The sequence below is a fragment of the Glycine max genome, chromosome 2, assembly GCF_000004515.6.
Source record: "Glycine max cultivar Williams 82 chromosome 2, Glycine_max_v4.0, whole genome shotgun sequence".
Classification (NCBI taxonomy): domain Eukaryota; kingdom Viridiplantae; phylum Streptophyta; class Magnoliopsida; order Fabales; family Fabaceae; genus Glycine; species Glycine max.
In genome coordinates, this window is record NC_016089.4 from 4,804,081 (window position 1) to 4,825,251 (window position 21,171).

The 21,171-nt window shown below is 32.7% G+C and overlaps 2 protein-coding genes and 1 non-coding gene across 4 annotated transcripts; all 3 read right to left on the minus strand.

The window, feature by feature from the left end:
• Positions 1 to 1,119: 1,119 nt before the first annotated feature.
• Positions 1,120 to 10,130, minus strand: LOC100780403 (uncharacterized). Its single transcript, NM_001253323.2, has 17 exons — positions 9,853 to 10,130; positions 9,673 to 9,764; positions 9,354 to 9,392; positions 9,186 to 9,242; positions 8,313 to 8,387; positions 7,305 to 7,370; positions 6,385 to 6,427; positions 5,979 to 6,024; positions 5,569 to 5,662; positions 3,658 to 3,710; positions 3,447 to 3,531; positions 3,263 to 3,365; positions 3,087 to 3,179; positions 2,834 to 2,900; positions 2,569 to 2,635; positions 2,413 to 2,466; positions 1,120 to 1,522 (listed from the first exon to the last, which is right to left on the minus strand). Exons 1-17 carry the CDS (start codon positions 9,887 to 9,889, stop codon positions 1,376 to 1,378), a joined length of 1,218 nt encoding a protein of 405 aa, NP_001240252.1. The 5' UTR covers positions 9,890 to 10,130; the 3' UTR covers positions 1,120 to 1,375.
• A 730-nt stretch (positions 10,131 to 10,860) lies between these two features.
• On the minus strand, positions 10,861 to 14,668 carry LOC100791241 (uncharacterized). Of its 2 annotated transcripts, none has more exons than XM_003519838.5 (5): positions 14,157 to 14,668; positions 13,781 to 13,862; positions 12,518 to 13,345; positions 11,517 to 11,774; positions 10,861 to 11,165 (listed from the first exon to the last, which is right to left on the minus strand). In XM_003519838.5, exons 1-5 carry the CDS (start codon positions 14,581 to 14,583, stop codon positions 11,006 to 11,008), a joined length of 1,755 nt encoding a protein of 584 aa, XP_003519886.1. In that variant the 5' UTR covers positions 14,584 to 14,668; the 3' UTR covers positions 10,861 to 11,005. The 2 variants fall into 2 exon arrangements, with proteins under 2 accessions (XP_003519886.1, XP_040866862.1); XM_041010928.1 differs by having other exon boundaries at positions 12,518 to 13,369.
• Positions 14,630 to 14,701, minus strand: TRNAH-GUG (transfer RNA histidin (anticodon GUG)). Its single transcript has one exon. It is a non-coding gene; the product is annotated as a tRNA-His (tRNA).
• Positions 14,702 to 21,171: the final 6,470 nt, after the last annotated feature.

Below are 21,171 nucleotides of genomic sequence, written 5' to 3' on the forward strand. Positions count from 1 at the left end.
ATAAACATATTCATTTTTATCGTTGTACGTACAATTCAATAATATAATTTATCCACTTCTAGCTCCTAGTTATCAATTTTCAATTTTAAATTGGTTTTCTAATTTCTAACTAACTTTTTAGTATTTAGCTATCTTTTCAGTTATTTTTTTTCAAAAATAATTAAAGTTACTTTTTCAAAAATAATTATAATATTCAATGTTACTTATTAAAAAATATATCCGTAACCCCACAAGATATATTTCGCAGCTGCCCCGCTCAAGCTATCAAATTAGATGGTAAAGCTTTTTGACTTCAAAACCATAAACAACACACAGACAATGTGACAAGGGCAAATCAAGGATGAGCGAAATCAATGTGACAATGTGACAAGGGCAAATCAAAGCTAGTTGATGTGTGACACTGTAACTCAGAAAAATACTTAAAAAGTTACAATGTATATGAACTTGTGAATTAATCTGATTCAACTCAAATTGATCGAACCTAACTGAGTTAGGAAAAACAGGTAAAAATAACTCCAAGACACCTAGAAGTTTGTTTTATAACCCAGCTTTCCCATCAGTTAGGTTGAGTCAAGTTGACTCACCCATTGAGGGTTATAATTCGTGCTAAAATGAAGCAGGGTATTGTCTCAACTGGATAAAGTAAGATTTGAACTATATGATGTACCACTCTATATGATGTAACAATAGGATTTGAAAGACCATAGTTAGAAGGTAAACCATCAGAACCTTACCGCCTTGAAAGCCACATCCAAAGTTTTATATTCAAACACATTTGGATGATAAATCACCATTGCCACTAATTTGAAGCAACACATTTCTTTTTGTTTGAGCAACATGATTAACACATCAACAATCAAAACATTAACTGCAATCAAACATATTCCCACTAACCAGAGGATTTAGCACAATTGATTAAATATTGTGCCTGAATTATTGTAAATCTCATGATATCTAAATTTGATTCATGTTGATTAAAAAAAAAACAAAATCTTCCCACTAAGCACATGTTTTACTTAAATTAGTTTTCAAGATGTTAGTAAAAATTACAATTATTTCTTTAAAATCAAGTGAACCAAACATGCAATATGTTATAGAAAATGGAATCAAACAAAACGATTGAACCCCATCAAAATTCAATTTCAATAAAATCCAGTAAATGGAATTCAGCAACTAGATTCATGCTATAACTACCCTTTATTTACTTCTAGATGTGAATTTGTGATTACAAATAAATACATCGGACTGAGGCTTCAAAACCACCCTAAATGAGTTGATCCAAATAACATATTTTGGCAGAAGAAATTCCCAAAAATTAGATATAACATGGTGTCGGACTGTCAGAAAACAAAGCAAAATGAGTAGCGGCACACATTCAAATGGCACCATATTTTCTTTCCGTTGGTCTCCATGCAGCACCTGCACCTTGAGAAGGACCAGGAGGACGTTCCCAAGAGGTTTCACTGCCAAATGCACTATTGATGTCTTCTGGCCGTGAGTAGCCTTGCCCAGCTCCACTAACCTATTTTCATCACACACTCAACAAATGATAGATATACAAATGAAGTGCAGACAATCCTGCTAAACAAATTTACAAACTGCAATATTGATTTTTCTGTGCAAAGTCCCGAGAAATTTCATAGTTTGAAAAAGGAAAAAGGAGAGTACAAAATTTAGGAACAAAAGAACAAACCCATTATGCATCTAAAATTATATCAATAGCAATGCTGACAACACACTCTTTACTAGACATTCTCTATAATTTGGTGAATTTTATGTGGGTCATACTAAAAAACAATAAATATAAGTTTTACAGTGTAGTCCAGAAGAAATTTACCCAATAATAAAATGTGTTGGTGAAAGCTTATGATTTTAGCATTACTCTTTTATTTAATGTCGTTGGTGATGCATGCAATACTGCATTTCTTCATATTTAAATACTTTCAAAATAAAAAACTAAATTTAACTAAACATAACTCTGACTTTAATAAAGAGAAACGAGTATTATTCTATTGACATGCCTTTTCAATTTGACCAATAAATATAAATATAAAAATTAAAATTAATTTAAGAATCTAAACCAATACTCACTCTCAACTTATCATATTCTTATTTCTCTACACAAGTTTTTTTCTCTGATCCAATTTTCTCCCAACCCCTTTGCCCTTTGGATAAATATAAATATAAAAATTATAATAAAATTTTTCTCATGCTAAGCATATGCTTAAAATTTCTCAAATCCATGGTATAGATGTTTAATAGAGTGATGTCCAATATTTAGTTTAATCAAGCTCAGACCTATCAAGACTAATTTTTTTACTATTAGAAAGACCTAATATATTATGAAGTTCAGAATTAAACCATTAATAGTCAACAGTTCCAATAAAAATTAGTAAGGAGCTAGGAACTCACTGTCTCTAAGCACGCAGAAAGAATTGTCATGCCAGGCAATGCATCAATTCCACGCTGCAAAAGGTTAACATTACAGATATTTAAGATGTATGTGATATAAGCTATGAAGAACTATCTTATGCTTGCAACTTGCAAGTGAAAGAGAAAAATCCTGACCTGGCGTTCCACTTTTGTCTTGTAAATGAACCCTCCACAACAAAAGAGTGTTGAAGAGACAAAAAATCTGCCCAATAACATGTTCCCATATATTGAACATGCATAGAAAAAGAATAAGAAAACATTGATGTGCATATATGATGACAACAAGAAATTGTTTTAAGTCTTACTTTATGAACTATATATAGTATTTAGACCCTAACTCTAGGTAATTCTTTTACTTGGCATAATCAAATACAAATTAAATATAAGAGAGTTTCTATACATGCAAGATAGCACTCCAAATATTGCCCATCCTCTTGTGCGACCTCCCCCTGGATCCTGTTTATAGTCTGCAACAATAAATAAACAGAGCGAGGCCTTCATTCAACAGAAATGGTAGTTAAAAGAAAAAAAGAACATTATAATACCATTGGCATAATCACCATACTTGTTCAGTCTTCCTATTAACTAAATACATAAAAAGAAGAGGAATAATAGTAGATTCTAAATCTTCTAGGTGAGTTAGTATCACTCACCACATGTTTTTGTAAGCACAAATTCAATTGGCTCATAACCCTCAACAGGGATTGTGATATTAACTTCATATGGGGTATTACGGGCCACCTCACCTGGAAAAGAGTTAAAGCATTAAACTTTAACAAAGAAAACTCAGCACAGAACACTGATGATCCTAAAATAAGTGGGACCATACATCTCCAATCAACAATCAACATTGAGGGTGACAACGTTGTAGGAGGCTTCCCTTTGGCAGCAGACCCAGACAATCCAACTTCTAGGCCCTTATCTGGAAGTACCTAATTAGCAGCAGTCAACAATGGTCATGTCCCCAGTACCTTAAGGAAAGCCAAAAACAGTTCCCCAGAGACTAAATGTACCTTTAAACTAGGCTTGTGAACCAGGGAAGAAAGTGAAGCAACTGCAGTCATAAACAGAACTACCTGAGTTTGCCCTGTATGAAAGCTGTAAAGAACAAGCATAACATATTTGTAATAATTGAAGGAAAGGTTGGGTAAGTGAAACAACTGACAACAGAAAATAAAATGCCAATGATTAACTAAAAGAAGCAACAGCAGCAGCAACCCTGACCTAAAATCATGGTGGGGTTTCTCAAAACCAATTTGGGTCATGCCATTATAAACCTACAATTTCATAAAAAGTAAATTTAGTATTATAATTCAATTTAATAGTAAATTTAGTGTTATAATACTAAATTTAGTACCATAAATCTACACTTCATTTTGGTATTACATTAATTTGGTCCTTGAATGATTTTTAATATCAAAACAGCCTAAAATTTCTTATTCTTAAAAAAAAAATAAAGTCTAAAAGCTACTGTTTACTGGGACTAAATTTAAATTATTCAAGTTGTGTTTGACTAGCTATTGGCAAACAGCATAAAACATAACATAATAGAACAAAAGACAATAATGTCCTGCATAATGTGTTTGGTAACTTCAAAATTGAACAAGACCATGTGTTCTATTTTGCCTTTGACACTTATTAAAGAGAACAGAATACGAACTTCAATTACACACATACCAGTCTTTTGGTTGTAAATGGGATCTTTTGTCATATATCATTCTATGACAATTATTATATAATTGTAAAAATTATTAATATTTTTTAGTTCATACAAAAATTATTAAACATTTAATGAAATAAAAAACTGACAAATAAAATTTGTGAATTCATAAAAATAATATATAAAGTATTATGAAAAAGTCATGTTATTAATCAACCAACATGTCACAAAATGTTGTTAGTTATTAAAATAATATTAGAAGCAATACATAGGAAAATGTGAAACATGAAAACAAATCAGAAAACTATAATAGAAAATGGAGATGACAACATATATGAGAATGAGAAACAAATTATTAATTCAGAAGACAATTAATGGGAAATGAGAGAATGTGATGGTAAAAAGGGGGGTGGCATGCCAGAATGTGATAAAGAGGAATTGGGGTGCGACCAAGAAAGAGAGACAAAGAACACTTGATGATAAAAGATGAACAACAGAATGGGTTTGTTCAATTCTTCTTGGTTCTACCCTTTTTAATAGAACCAAATTGTCTCACTTTTTAATTTTGATGTTCTGTCTTGTTATATTTTTAAAATACAAGTATACAACAACCTATAAGTTGTGTTCTGTTCTGTTCCAACTTGACTACCAAATGCTATAATAGGAATAGAGCTCCTACAAGGAAGGTCTATGTGAGAAGGCACAGGCAGCTGTAGAGGATCACAACCTTAATGGGTCAGTTTCACTGTAAATAATCGACTAACAGAAGTTTGTTAGTTAGGTGGGACAGAGGGTTGAGGGGGTATTGTACAGTTGGGAAGTGAGGCCAAGCTGAGACTGTGGAATTACTCGGCATTCTTGTGTCATATTGTATGTTCTTTGGATCTGGTTCCACATTGGGACCGATGAGAAAAATCAAGTTCTTGCAATATTTTCAATCTTGTCTCTAACTGGTACCAGTTCTATCACGGTCACACTACCTCAATGACCAAAACTTACCATTTGAACACCACTTTGATGTCACTATTTTTTGTGGAGCAAATTGATTTTCCAATATTCTAGTGAGGACTGAAATGGGGGTTCCCTCTAATTTAGTTCTAGGTTTTTTTTTTTTTTATCAGCAAAAGTATATATATATATATATATATGAAGTACCAGAGGTACTCAGTACAATAGGGAAGAAGCCATACAAATGGTTCCGTAGACAGACAAACATAGTCTGAAAAGGAACCAAACTATGACTCAAAATGAAATGTACATCTGCTGGTAATCCTATTTATGCTACCCTCTGCTACTGTAAGAAGCTCTGTCTAAGGTTACTTGACCAATGGTTAAAGTGGATTGAGAAATCTTTCTCCGCACTTCTAATCCTATTTATGCTACCCTCTGCTAATTTAGTTCTAGGTGCTATGCAATATGCATATATCCTTCAAGCAAACAAATACATATAAGTGGAAGTGGTAGAGTCTGCTCACAAGTTCCCATGATCTTGGATGAAAACCAACAGTGAAGCCTTGAAATACTGGAGGGCCCGGTTTATCACATGGAATTGCAAGATCAACTAAAACTCTGAAAGACATCAAGAATGACATAATATTTACATATTCAAATCATACTTCAACAGCTAACATGGGAAATCAAGAACAGAAATGAAAAGTATATGCCATTTCTGAAAATAGTAAGATGAATAAAAGTACATTAATAAACAAGCACTAGAAAATCATCATGAAATTGATTAAAATCTGATCTAAACTAATTAGTTTGGTAAAAATGTTTATATTCACACAGTGTATTTTCCCTTTTCACATTCAAAGAACTGAAGGAAACTTTTTGACATTTGCATCTGACTTTTTGACAGCTCAGAACAAGGTAAAGTATCAAAGACCTGCAGTTTGATTCATTTGTGACATTACATATGCATCCAGGACGACCTGCAATATGAAAACACAGAAAAACATACGTGATTTGCAACTTGAAACAGGATTTAAAATAGCAAAAGTCTTTTCAATATGGCACTAAGACAGTTTATGACCAACATCATTGAAAAATTCTGCTTTGCATAAATCACTCGATGATTTGTTATTATCTCCCTAGTTTTTTACTCTTTTTCAGAATTTTGTCTGTCCTGCACATTTCAATAACCTGTGCTTCTAAACAACCCATAAAGATAGTTCACAAAAAAATGAAAAAAGAAAAAAAGGAAATTGAGAGTGAAAGGAATCAAGGTTGGATCATGGCTCAAAGCTCACGTTTCATGTCGCACTAACTAATATCTCAAAATATGATCATACCTTTACATTGTCCATTCAAACATTTCCCACATATGATATTTACCTGAAACATGAATGCAAAATGTGAAAGGTCAATGCACCACATAATGATACAAACATTATGCTAAAGAAGCCCATACTTCTTACAGCCAAGAAATCATGTAATGGACCAAAAACATTAAATGTGTTTGGCATGTCAAATAAGCAAGCTTCTAACTTATTTGACTAAATGTTGGAAATAGGTGGTGCAACTGACGTTTATTACTTTTCCAAGTAGCTTAATATTTATTTTTCAAATAGGTGAAGAAAATGGAAATCTCCTAGTGTTTTAACTCTCTCGTATTTCATAACACACATAACACTATTTATTTTAATAATTACAGTATTTATTTTAATTTTTAATAAAATATTTAACTTTCAAAAATCAATAAGAAATTTAAATTAATGAAAAAAAATCTAAAACTAACTTGTACATATACTTTTGTCTACAAAACCAAAAAAAAAATAGAATCTATAGAAAAAGTTACATAAATGTGTCCTTTATGTTATTTTATCACCTACTTCAACAACAAATTTTTCCAAACATGTTTAATTCAATATCTAATTTAAAAGTTGTAAGCTTGAAGCTAGCAGTAAATATGCTTTAATCTAGCTTATAAAATTTAAGGTAGCTTATAAGTTTTAACCTTGCTTATCAGCTATTTTTGTCCAACATAACCTTATTCTAGTGGGCACCTATTTTGTGTCTCTATGCTTGATAATTAACATAGTGCTAGATTCTATCAAATCACACAATTCCTACCTAGGAAATTATGCTTGGTGATATCCCCTTTATTCATAAGATAAGCCCTCTATCCCAATTAGTCAAATAGGATAAGTCATGGGTCTAGTTTATTTTTGTAAAAAGTAAAGAAAAATGGAAATTTCAGAATTGCACTAACCTGGGCTGTTCGTCCCATTTTGTCGTAACTTTGTTCGCAACCCATAAGATCACCATTATAAAATTCCTACACATAGTAAAAATGGCTTATAAAGCAGGGGAGAAGGTATTAAAAAAGAAAAAGGATGAGATCTGGGAGCAAAATGTAAAAAACCAATTTCGAAATAATACATTTGTAGTTTAAATGTCATGAGACTCTACCTATGCACTTACATTAGTACCTGCTACTTTGTCCCTGAGAGGCTGAGACCCATGTATCACATTGACCACAAAGATGATTGCAACACTATTGAAGTTCCATTCTTAGAATATTAATTATTTTTGCAACTTAAATTATTTTCATAGCCTTAGAATATAGGTATGGACCTAACTTAACCCTACAAAATCAGCTTGTAAGGTACGGGTTGTCCCCCTACTTATATACTTTAATTTGGTCATATCTCTAGTCGTTGTGGGACTAAACCACCACCCTCGAGGTTGCAACTTAGGCAACCCCAAAGAGGCCGCAATTAAGGCAGAGCTGGACTGCAATTAAGGCAGTTTTTCAACACAGAATTAAAACACTGCTTATGTGACTAAAATAAGATCAGCATGCTCCTAGGACCATTTGTGCTTTCAATCTTTCATTATTATTCCCACACATTTAACATTTGGCAGATGTGTTTGACACTGCAAGGTATTCTTACTAGCAAAAGGTCAAATAGAAAGCACTCAAAGCAGTGGAAGAAAAATATAATTATAATAATTTCCTTCTGTTGGAAAGAATGTACAAAGGGGTAACCTTATCTCTACATATTATGTATTTTTAGTAATTAGGGTATAATTACACACACACACACACACCCGACGACCACTGCATTGTAAAACACACAGATTTCATCATGCGTCTCTTGTTTTCTCCCCTCTCAACACCTTCCATGAGGAACTGATGTCTAAGAAGTATCCTTACTCATGGTTTTTATTTTGTTCACGCGAAAATCAAAATATAGCATAGGCAGAAGGAACTTACTTGTACAAAGTCAGATTGACCAGAACCAGCAACAAAGTAGTTGAACCTATCAAATCGGCCAAAATCAACATATCCCTGGAAAGTTTTGGGTATCAGCTAATGAAGTGGAAAAAAAATATTACATCCAATAAAATGAGCATGCCTTGATAAACGATGACCTGATTGAAATTTTAGGTCAATCTAGGTCAGATATAAGATCCAAAATTTCTGCAGCTTAACTGAATTTAAGTGTTTGGAAATCATTATGCATCAGATAGTTGTTAAAGAACTCAAAGGAACAGCTGCACGTCTACCTTTTAATAACTAATGAAAGACGCAAACAAAAATGACATAATCTTCCCAAGACCATTAAATAGGGGAAGGAGAAGAAAATAGAAACAAAAAATACATGACCCAAAAAGTGTCCTTATCCCTCTGCAATCTGTAAAAAAGTCTACCTCATAAAGCCATGAGCAGAAACCCAAACAGAAGTAAATAAAATCAATCTATTCAGCCAAATCAGTCTCAGTTTGAGAAGAGAAGAATAAGTAAAACTCTGGCCTATCAGTAGAACATATAAGCAACTCGTGAGTTAACCATGTAACATATGAATGAATCAAACACTGGATAGCTGAAGCAATCTTTGTGAGATTTATAACAGTCCAGGCCAAGTTAAATATTAAATTAAATATGTTTTACATTCTTAGAGATGGTGCCTTAAGTGCTTGATGTGAAAAGTACCGAGAAGATAAAAAAATGCAAAAAAAAAGCATGTTTTTTCTTCTGATAACGCAAAAACTACTCTACCCACAAGCCCAAAATAGGGGAAGAGGAAGAATTAGAGCACATAATAATGAACAAAGCAGTTGAAAGCATGGTGACATGCACTACTACCGTTTGTGATCTACTCTCCACATCTTTGCAGAATCGCACGGACAAATCAGAACCTTGCTGCATCAACAGAAAGTGAAAAACTCAGAAGCAGACCAGAAGGCCTAAAATTGAACACATGAACAAGATCATTCATATATAATTGGCATAATAACTGTCAGAGAGCATTACCTTTTGATCATACTCGAAAAGATAACCAGTCCAGCCACTCTAATTAACCGGTTAAGCAAAACCAAAAACATAACTAACCGTATCATTAATTATTAGAGACTCTCTTTTTAACATTCTCTCTATGACTGACAGAAACTAATCGGAAATTACCAATTTTGGCGGGACCCATTTCTAAATCAAGAGAGAGAGAGAGAGAGAGAGTGATTAAATGAGTAGTAAAACCTAAATCAATGAATGAATTACTAATTTACGATTATGAATATCAAAATACAATAGTGAAATAAAAGTGCATAACATGTGGAAATGAATTGAAGGATACGAAATCAACAATGCGACTAGAATTGTCGAAAGCGTAGCAGTTGGAAGTCGGCATCGAAACTGAAGCCACCCATGGTACCTGCAAAAACACACCTGAAACACACCAAAAACAAAAACGAATTTCACTGCGTTTAAACGACCGGTCGTTTAGGTAAAGCAAGTGGCGAAACGATAGACCCACCTAGGCATAAAACGGAGAACGCCGTCGAACAACGCATTTTTGGGATCGAGCGTTGCTTCAGATTTTGAGGCGGTTTCTGTGAAAATTTACATCTAGCAGTGGATACTAGCGAGAAGAGTCGGAGACGCGCGAAGTGACGAATGAAACGGCATGAAGAGTGTGTTTCGGGTTGCCAGTGATAATGTCGTTTATTTGGCGTCTCGAAACACAGGCAACTAAATAAAATATTGTCGTTTTTCCTCGGTGAGCTTGACGCAAACACCAAGAAGGCTTAGCGAAGGTTCCGTTCTGGGTACGGAGGCAAATTTACCTGGATTCGCTCGTATTCAAATCATTCGACCCGATGGACCATGTAACCGGAAAGTCCTTTTTTTTTCCTTGGATCAGGCATCACAGTTCCTCAACCCACTCGATAAATCCATATATTAGTTCCGTTCATCGTTCTCACGTATGGAAACCATTAAAGTTATTAGAAATTTTAAAAAAAAAACATTTAACTAAAGATAGAAAAAAGTAAAATAAGAAATAAAAATAATTAATTATTTTAAAAGTAACTTTCATTCTCATGTCTCATGACTCGTAAGAATAATAAATAACATAAAATGGGTTTAAATTTTAAGAGTGAAAAACCTTGTTTATTCTACCAAGCTGTCAATTTATTTCTTAGATTTATTAATAAATTATTAAAATAAAAATGAGGAATTGTATTTCATTTTTTTTATCAAAATAAAATAGGATATTAAATGGGTAGGAAATGTCATAGAATTATTCACAGATTTATTCGATTATTGATAGATTTCTTTAGATTGAGAATAATTTGGTACAAATTTTGAAGACCAAAACATTCTCAGGCTGTCTGCTTCATTTGAATCAGTTGAACAGCTCCGATGCTTTCTAAAAATGGTTTGGCCGCATTAATACTAGTAGTGTGATACACAGCCCAAATAATTTAAATAGGATTTAACCAGCAATAACGTAGTTGGATAAGACAAATTGACGCCAATTATCTATCCAAATAATCAAGATCAATATAATTCTGGCACCTATTCTGTCAAGTAAATTCTAGCTATAATTTTACGTTTCCTTCATACAATACAAAACTTTAATCATTGTTCGACCCTTTTGGTTGCCGAACGAGTTGATGAGTAGATTACTACAGTTGCAAAGATGACAAAATTAAACCTTGAAGGGAAGCACAACAAGGTGGATATAAATCTTTTGCTGATATGAACAACCCCACCAATTCTTGTGTTTGACGAGTCAACATGAAAATGTCTTCAGCCGAATTCTTTGTTGCCCATTCCTCTATCAACCTGCATAAGTTGTTCAAATTTGTAGGAATCAATTTATACAATGCATATATCATGCATGAACCGATAGATTATGCAAAGTTAATGGGTAAGCAAATCATTATTCCTTCCCGTTCTTAATCAAAAGAAAGATTTTTAAAAAAAATATTTATTGTCTCCTTTTTTATCAAGAGGATAATAAAAGGAAGAAAGGAGTCAAAGCATCTAGTAAAATATCAAGATAAACAACAGCAAAGATTATAACTTATATATGTTTCTAATTCAAAAGACCAAACGAAAAAGAAAAATCTTCACATATTATATTTTTCATATTAATTGAATATCATGATAAAAAGAAATAATTTGATGACTGACCTTGATTGAGATTCTGTTGCATTGTGGCAGTCAGAAAAAAGCACTTTGATTATGGGCTGTAACTTTAATTTAGCAATTGGGTCTTTGTCTTCTAAACTAGAACAATTCCCAGAACATGACCAAGTATCTGGATTTAAGAGAATGATTTGCAGGACGGGGGATTTGGTTGTCAGATCTCTAATGACAAACCGAAATGATGATTCATCATTTGCACACTCCATCAACTGATTTGCAAACATTTTGCCCATTGTATATTTACTGGTGACAAATATAATGCATTAAAATTTATTTGGGATATATCAGTATTTAACAAACATACTTCAAAATATAACCCTTCTCTCACTGAAATTAAAAAAGAAAAAAGAAAAACTGTAAGGCCTATTAACTGAAAAAGAAAAGTAATAGCAATAGCCTGGAATACACAACATGGATATAATCGTGCTCATTCTCAGTATCAAGAAGAAACAGCATACCAGACAGTTTTCTTTTTTGCCTTTGGCCTATAAAAAAGTTTATGATTAACAACCTTGAGTTCACAAGAATGTCAAGACTATGTCTTCCCCATTAACTCTTTTGTATATAAATGCATGGCATTGATTGGTAAAACTTTTACACACATTATCTGTAGCCTGTAGGTGCTACAAGCAGAAGGACTTCCTGAAGCATGCAATAGCACTGCCATCGGCAGAAGTTTTGTCCACCAATACTTCAATTTTTGAGACTTAATGCTTTTTCTTCCCCAATATTACATTTATACTACCCAATTAATATCTATCAATCTAACTAATTCATTTATTATTCCCAAAATTAGCGACTGGATGAATGAAACTATACATTGAGACATTAGTTTCACTTAAATCCTAGAAGCATACATGTTTTTACCGAATCTAGTTCTCCCTGGTTAGCTGCAACTGAGTTATAATGACACAAAACTAAGTGACCTTTTTTCTTTCTGATAAAGAACTATTATGACAGAGTGAATTTAGTCATTCTTAGCTAACCTGAACATATCCCCTGATCCTCCAACTTGCACACAAGTTGAAATATAACATTTGAAAAATCGTACTCCCCCATCTACAGGTGTCTGTCCCTCACGACATGGGTAGGCTCCAAGGAGAGACGTGCATTGAGGGCACGTAAATTCACGCCAATCAATATCCTTAGAAAGATTTGATAATCTAGCCATGAAAACATCTTCAAGATAACCGTTGAGGAAAGACTTCTGATTTCCCAGAATTTCCACAGTCTCTGTTGGCATCCCTTTCTTTCCAGCAGTTCCACATAAATTGTGTTCACTGTCTCCATGCCCAACATTGCTTGTCAAATGAGCACAACAACTAGGAGTTTGGGTCACATCTTCGGCATGATTCAAATCTGGACATGAATCAGGGAAGTCACCACAACCAGGTTTACTCTTCGCAACTTCACACCTCAAATTCACAGAAAGCTTCTCATCCTCAGGATGTACAAGCCTAGAATTGCTATCAAAAGCATGGGTCACTTCACCATAGTCACTGCAAGTTGAAGTTCTTTCATCATTCAATTCACAGTTTCGCATGCCTTTGACAACACCATCATCTCTGGAGACTTCTGTTACAGTACTACATTCTTGCTCTCCACACCCTTCAAGAAAATTACATTCCACAAGATCATCCTTGCAAAGAGTGACAGAAGCAGAACTTACTAGACATACCCCCGGCCTGCACATATAAGAACTCACATATCTCATCACCATCTTCTCACTTATCCCTCCAAACGAACAACAGCAAGCTCCAAACCAATTGTCCGCCACCTCTCTCCAATTCACCGATGGCATTTCAACAAAATTCCTAAACAAGTAACGATACAATAACCTCAACAACAAAACATTAAAAAAAAATCATTAGCCCCTGGTCCCTATTACTGCCAGTTTATTATCAACTTTTCGTATAATTTGATTTCAACCTCATAGCATCCAACCAAGTGTCAGATATGTAAAACTAAAACCTGGCAATCATACTAACCATTGTTTAGGGGAAATAATTTCACAAAAAAAATATAATAATTATGACCCTATTTTGAGAAACTTCTCCTTAAAGCGCTTATAAAAGAAGAAATAAATGAAATAATTTTTTCCCAGTGTCTTAAATGAGCTTATACATAAGCTAATTTGCAGAAGTTAGTTTTTCCTTGGTATTTTCTTCTCCTACGAGTGTGTGAGGAGAAATTTATACAAAGAGGTTCCATTTCTCAAATTAAGCTGAATATAATATTGGCATATTTACCTGAGAGGAATTCTGGTCAACTTGAAGGCACAAGTTCTGCAGTAGAAGTCAACTTCTCCTGCAGAAGACAAAATTTTCACATCTGCAACAAAAGAAGAAGCGGAAAATAAGCACAACTTTTGAAACAAACAAAAAACAATGTTACACAATACATATAAATTCAAAAAATAAGTAATAAAACTCCAATCAGATACAGTAGTTTAGGTGTTGTCTGTGTTGTTCTCCAATCAGAATTGAAGTTTCACCTTTGGTAACCCGAAATCTTTTAATACAAAATGCAAATTACCACCGTAAAACTTCAATTTTGATTGGAAAACAACACACTGAATCCAAGTTTTGTCCAAAATGAAAAATTAGAAGCGGCATTTCGAGATACCGGATTGTGAATCGAGAGGGTCCGGCGGCGGGGTTTGGGAGAGGTCGAGGGCGGAGAGGATGGGGTGGTCGACGGGGAGGAGGAGGAGGAGCTTGACCTCGATGTGGTCGGAGAGAGGCCGGAAAGCGACCGGAGAGTCGCCATCGACCAAGACGGCGGGGAGCGGAACCCTAAGGGAGAGAAAGGAGGCTGTGAGAGTGAGGAAGGAGTGGGAGGAGTGAAGATCGACGGCGAGGTCTTTGCATTGGAGAGAAGGGTTTAGGGTTTTGTCGTTAGGGAAGAGCGTTAAACGCAGCGTTGGGATGTGGGACTGTGCTTCCCATGTGTAACGCCATCCTTGTTGTTCGCTGTCGCTGCACATTCTAATGCTTGCTCTTTGGTTTGCTTCTTCGCTGAAAATTTGGAAGCGCCATTGCACATTGGCCATAAATAAAACCGCATTTTTCAAAAAAATTAAAAATAATCGTTTGAAGTGTGGCTGCTGGGATTCGAGCCCAGGTCTCCACGGCCACAACGTGGAATTCTTACCACTAAACTACAGCCACTTTTGCTAATGCGAATTTATTTTACGTATTTTCTATTTCTTTTACTTCATTTGTTCGGAATTGTAAGTTCACCAGCCTTTGACCTTGTTGTGTGGCGAGCTAATAATACAAAAATAACTTTTTTTTACGACAAACATAATCATATTTCATTCATAATAAATTAAAGAATTAAATACATTTTTCATACTTATAATATATTTTTTTAACTTATTACCTAAAAAATAATTTTTTTTATTTTATTATCTCATATTTCTAAACTTTTTCTTTTGATACATGTTAATAGTCTTAATCTATTGAATAATAATATAATACTTGTAGTTAAACCAACAGAATATCAGATCATCCGTTAAGGAATAATGTAATAAATTAAGAGAGTGTTATGTCATCATTTAAGGAACTTAAATTAATGATAAGTACCAAAAGTAAAAGTTTAAAAATGTCAGATGATAAAATAAATAAAAAAAATAGGTAGTATGAAACTACAAAATGAGTATATTATAGGTTTTAAAAACATATTTAAATCTAAACTAAATTATAATTTTGATCTTTTTAATTTCTTGAGTTCATGATTTTTGTTCTCTTAATTTTTAATTTTAATATTTATTCCCTTAGTTTTATAAATTAATAATTTTGATTCATCTCCTCAATTATTAACTAATGATTTTGATTAGTATAGTTGATAGGTTAGTTATAAACTATTTATTTTTACCAAAGTTAATTATAAATAAATTAAAAATCATTAATTATTAAAAAACTTAATTTATAAATGATAGTTTTCATTGAGCAATAAGACCTACATATACCTTCGCAAACATCGTCAATGTCAAAAAAGTATGAGAGGTGAATAATAAAATTTAAATATATAACTATAGACATGAGTTGCCCTACATAAAATGGTGGAAAAATTAGTTAAATAGTTATTAATTGTGAGCTATGAGCCACATGACAAACCCAAAATACCTCAAAGAACAGTTTTAAAAGATATGGATGTAATATGATGTTAAGCATAGTTAGAAGAGAGTAAAAAAGGCTAAAAGATTGCAATATATGAATTAGAATGAATTAAAGTGGAAAGATATTACAACTATAAGGATAAAAAAGAATAATTAAACCATAAATTTAATACGTGCATGCGGTTTTTACTGAAGAAAACAGAAAAAGAGAAATACCACCACAAATTAGTAGAACTAATGTATTATAGTAGTTAACTAGCTAACAATAATTGAACACCATATATCAGTAGGCAGTACCTAGGCAATCATAAGTTATATGCATCATTCACATTAGGCAATATGAACCACATAATTTCTTTTTGTCTCTACTTGATTGATAATTTAATATATGTGAAACTTTAATATGGTTAATTATATAATATTTTATCTGTAACCAAAAGAATAATATTTTATATTTTAGAGATTTCAATTATAATAAAATTTACTTATAATTTGATCATTTTATATAATCAGTCGATAATTAAAAATGATTAACTTAATATAATTCTTATCAATGAACTTATTGTGGAAAATAGTTTCATTCTTGTCAGTTAAATTAACTATTTATGGTAAACATATTAAAGTATAATACTATTTGATTAATTGAAAATAAAACTATAAATGTATCACTGAAATCATATAAAATTAATTCATCATTTTTGCATATTTTCTTTTTTCATTGACGATAACTCCTTCATTTAAAATAAATAAAATATTTTATTTAGCCTTTTTTTAACCTTATAATTTATATTTATATTTAATTCTATCAATTCGTTCTACTTATTTTTCTTTTTATGTTAGTTACAAAATAAATATTTTGTTTTCATATTTATCTACTTAATCAAATGTTTGTTAATTTACCTAACCAATTTTCCTCACGATTTTTTATTTAGCTATTTATTTCTTATTTACTGGCTAATCAAATATCAATTTTTCATAATAAAATTATGTAAAATTTTGTCATGTGTTAAGAAAACAGCGTGAAAGTATTATTAGGTTCTTAATAATTATATAATTTCTCTGTGATTATATTTTTCTTAAATATCTCGTTAAATTCTATGAATATTGTTTGAGACTTTGAGTAATCTTCTTTCGTTTGAATTAGTCCATTATCATTTTTTATTATATACATAATGGGGGTTGAGTTGAGCTTAATCAAGTTTATATCTTATTAGTGATAAATGCAAATATAGGATTTAATTTAAAATTAATTGGTTTATTGTCCCTATAATCACGTCCATGTTGTTTTTTTATAGGAGAAAATCAAGCTCTACTATTATTACTTTAATTTTGATTCAATTTGTTTCTTTGATTTTAGCTAAGGGTTGTGGCTTATTGTTAGTGCAGCAACTATTTAACCTTCACTCCATATATATAAAAGAATATATACAATATAAATAGTTCTTTCCTTCTTATATGGTATCAGATTTGTCTTAGTCTTACAGCACTTTAAACACGATCCTTCTATGACACCCACCACTTCCACTACCACCAATGAGTTAAAAGAACTCATGGAGTTCAACAACAATTTTCAGTTTCCAATCAAACTTACTGTGTCCCATATTCATAACCCCACTAACTTCCCTCATTTCACTCAAGCTTCCACCCCACCCACCATTAACTCACCAGATGGCACACCTCACCATCCTACCTTACCCTTTCCCGAACCTGTCCATGTTTCATCTTCTTCTCAATCACTTGCAGTGGAATCACTCTCTCGGTCTTCTATGTCAACTATATCTCAACATCCCATGGTCACTTGTGGAAAAGTTGGAATATTCAAACCAAAGAAATTATTCTCTTTGAGCAAACATCCAATTCTGCCAATTAAAGAACCAACCAGTGTATCCAAAGTACTACAATATCATCAATGGAAGCAAGCCATGTTGGAAGAATTTACCGCTCTCATGAACAATGGTACACGGTCTCTAGTCCCCAGTCAACCCCATTTTAATGTCATTGAAAACAAATGGGTGTTTCGTTTGAAAAGAAATCCAAATGGATTGATTGCTCGTTACAAAGCCCGGCTTGTAGCTAAAGGGTTTCATCAACGACCGGACATTGATTATAAAGACACCTTCAGTCCAGTTATCAAACTTCAAACAATCAAAATAGTCTCACTGCCTTTTGTGACGCTACCTCAAGCATACCATCTCACATGGTCTACAACTCGTTGCAACCAAAAACCATGATCTCACTGCCTTTTGTGATGTAGATTGGGGTGGTGATACAAATGACAAAAAGTCTACAGGTGCATATATTGTCTATCTTGGTCCAAATGCTATATCTTGGTCTAGCAAGAAACAATCCATAGTTGCAAGATCCTCAACTGAGGCTAAATATCACACTATTGGATTAACAACTTTTGAACTTCTATGGCTACAACAACTACTATTGAAACTTGGCATCAAATTAACCAAGCAACCAACTATCTTTTTAGACAATATTGGTGCCACATATCTTTGTGCAAATCCATTTTTTCACTCAAGGATGAAGCACTTAGCTATTGATTACCATTTTGTTCGTGACATTGTTGTCAAGGGTGAAGTCAAAGTGTCTCATGTTCCTTCGAGCCATCAACTAGCAAACTTGCTAACTAAGCCACTCTCCCAACCACGCCATGAGTTTCTCATCACCAAGATTGGTGTCGTTGACTCCTCCTCCATCTTGCAGGGACATATTAGTCATAAATGTAAACATAGGATTTAATTCAAAATTAATTGGTTTATTGTCCCTATAATCATGTCCATGTTATTTTCTTATTATAGGAGAAAATCAAGTTCTGTTTCAATTTGTTTCCTTGATTTTGACTAAGGGTTGCCACTTATTGTTAGTGCAGCAATTATTTAGCCTTCACTTTATGCATGTAAAAGAATATATACAATATAAATAGTTCTTTTCTTATAGAATCCTCAAAGAATATATATCTAATATATTTTTTATTTTATGATTCTTTATTGTTTCATTATACTATCGTGAGAGAAATCTAATATGTTTTTTTAATTAATTAATTAAAACTTTTATGTCTTAATAGTTATTTATTTGACTATCATCAAAGTCTACTAAGATTTATTTGACTATTAAAGACTATGGCCATCTTTTTCAATTCCAAATTGCACTAAAATATTAACCAGTTGCGTACAAGAAATGTGTTATACTACTATTATCATATATAAACATGCATGAAAATGTTAAATCTTTAAATTATATAGCCATTAACACTTAAAAAGAAAACCGTACATTACTCGGGCTAATAATTACTAGTTAATTTATAGTTTTCATCATATCAATCTATTAAGCATCCAGCGTGGATTTCCATTTGATGCCGACAAATGAATTGGCATAGACAGAGATTAGGGACTCCTAGGATTAAAATATGTCTAAAAGTAACCGTACAGCATGGTAATTAATAATGCCACCATCTTCATATCGAACCACAATATTCCAATCAGTTTGCACTATACAAAATGTTATTTTAAATCTACAGTAGCAGTCCTCATATTTGAAAATATATAACATTATATATAGGTTCCTTTTTTCCATACTGCTCTGTTATAAATATTACCCTAAATATTAATTAAATATCAGCACTACCATAAATTATTATAATTTTGATCCCATGACTGACCATTTTTGTCTTATCGGCAACAATATTCGGTACTTGGAGCAAATGCGTAGAATGTGACTGTAAAAACTTAAAAGGGAATATAACAGCCTTTTCCGAAAAATAAAATTTCTGGAAAATGAGAGTAACCTTCTTTTCTTTTTTTTTTTTTGCTGCAGGGAAAATGAGAACCTTTGTGACAACTTAACACGAGAGAAAGACATAGCAAAAGGAATTCGATGCTTTTGAAGATCAGCTACTATACATATATAAGCAATGTATCAAGTACGTTGAAGCTACTTGCTCACTTTAATTTGATTAAATGGCCACTCATAAAGTGAAGTCAAAACACACGTGAGGTACTGTTGCATAAATTATGGATTGGTTATACTGAAAGATAAAGGTATTTATGAATCAAAAATTTAATGGAAAGATAAAGGTGCTTAAGATTTACTTATCTCCTTTTTCATTTGTTCTGACTTTAGAGTTAATTATGCTAAATTATGGATTCTAGAAATTATATAAAGTGGTTGCATTTGTCTCGTTAAGACGTTAACTCAATGCCACAATTCATAAAAAAAAACTCATTCATGAAGATTATTAACTAATATTACTAGACATCTAAACTAATTATAATGCAAACATAACAATATTGTTTTGTATTGATATAATTGATCTCAAAAATTTTATTGCACAACATTCTTTAATTTTAATTTTCTACTTTAAAATATTAACCATGACCTCTATACATTAAAGTCTAAGTTTATAAATGTTGTTAACTTTAAAGAAGTCAACGATGATTGGTTCAAATCAGGCAGGTCTAATCTAAAGAAACACTTAACAAAATTATCATATTACAATGGTTTAATTGCAAATTTTCCTACCAAATTTTATTAGTTTTATTTTTGTAAATTTTACCACTAACTTTTATAATTTATAGATTTTATTACTCAAGTTTTTTTTTCATGAATTTTATCATCCAACTTTAATATTTCTTAGGAATATTCAAACCAAAGAAATTATTCTCTTTGAGCAAACATCCAATTCTGCCAATTAAAGAACCAACCAGTGTATCCAAAGTACTACAATATCATCAATGGAAGCAAGCCATGTTGGAAGAATTTACCGCTCTCATGAACAATGGTACACGGTCTCTAGTCCCCAGTCAACCCCATTTTAATGTCATTGAAAACAAATGGGTGTTTCGTTTGAAAAGAAATCCAAATGGATTGATTGCTCGTTACAAAGCCCGGCTTGTAGCTAAAGGGTTTCATCAACGACCGGACATTGATTATAAAGACACCTTCAGTCCAGTTATCAAACTTCAAACAATCAAAATAGTCTCACTGCCTTTTGTGACGCTACCTCAAGCATACCATCTCACATGGTCTACAACTCGTTGCAACCAAAAACCATGATCTCACTGCCTTTTGTGATGTAGATTGGGGTGGTGATACAAATGACAAAAAGTCTACAGGTGCATATATTGTCTATCTTGGTCCAAATGCTATATCTTGGTCTAGCAAGAAACAATCCATAGTTGCAAGATCCTCAACTGAGGCTAAATATCACACTATTGGATTAACAACTTTTGAACTTCTATGGCTACAACAACTACTATTGAAACTTGGCATCAAATTAACCAAGCAACCAACTATCTTTTTAGACAATATTGGTGCCACATATCTTTGTGCAAATCCATTTTTTCACTCAAGGATGAAGCACTTAGCTATTGATTACCATTTTGTTCGTGACATTGTTGTCAAGGGTGAAGTCAAAGTGTCTCATGTTCCTTCGAGCCATCAACTAGCAAACTTGCTAACTAAGCCACTCTCCCAACCACGCCATGAGTTTCTCATCACCAAGATTGGTGT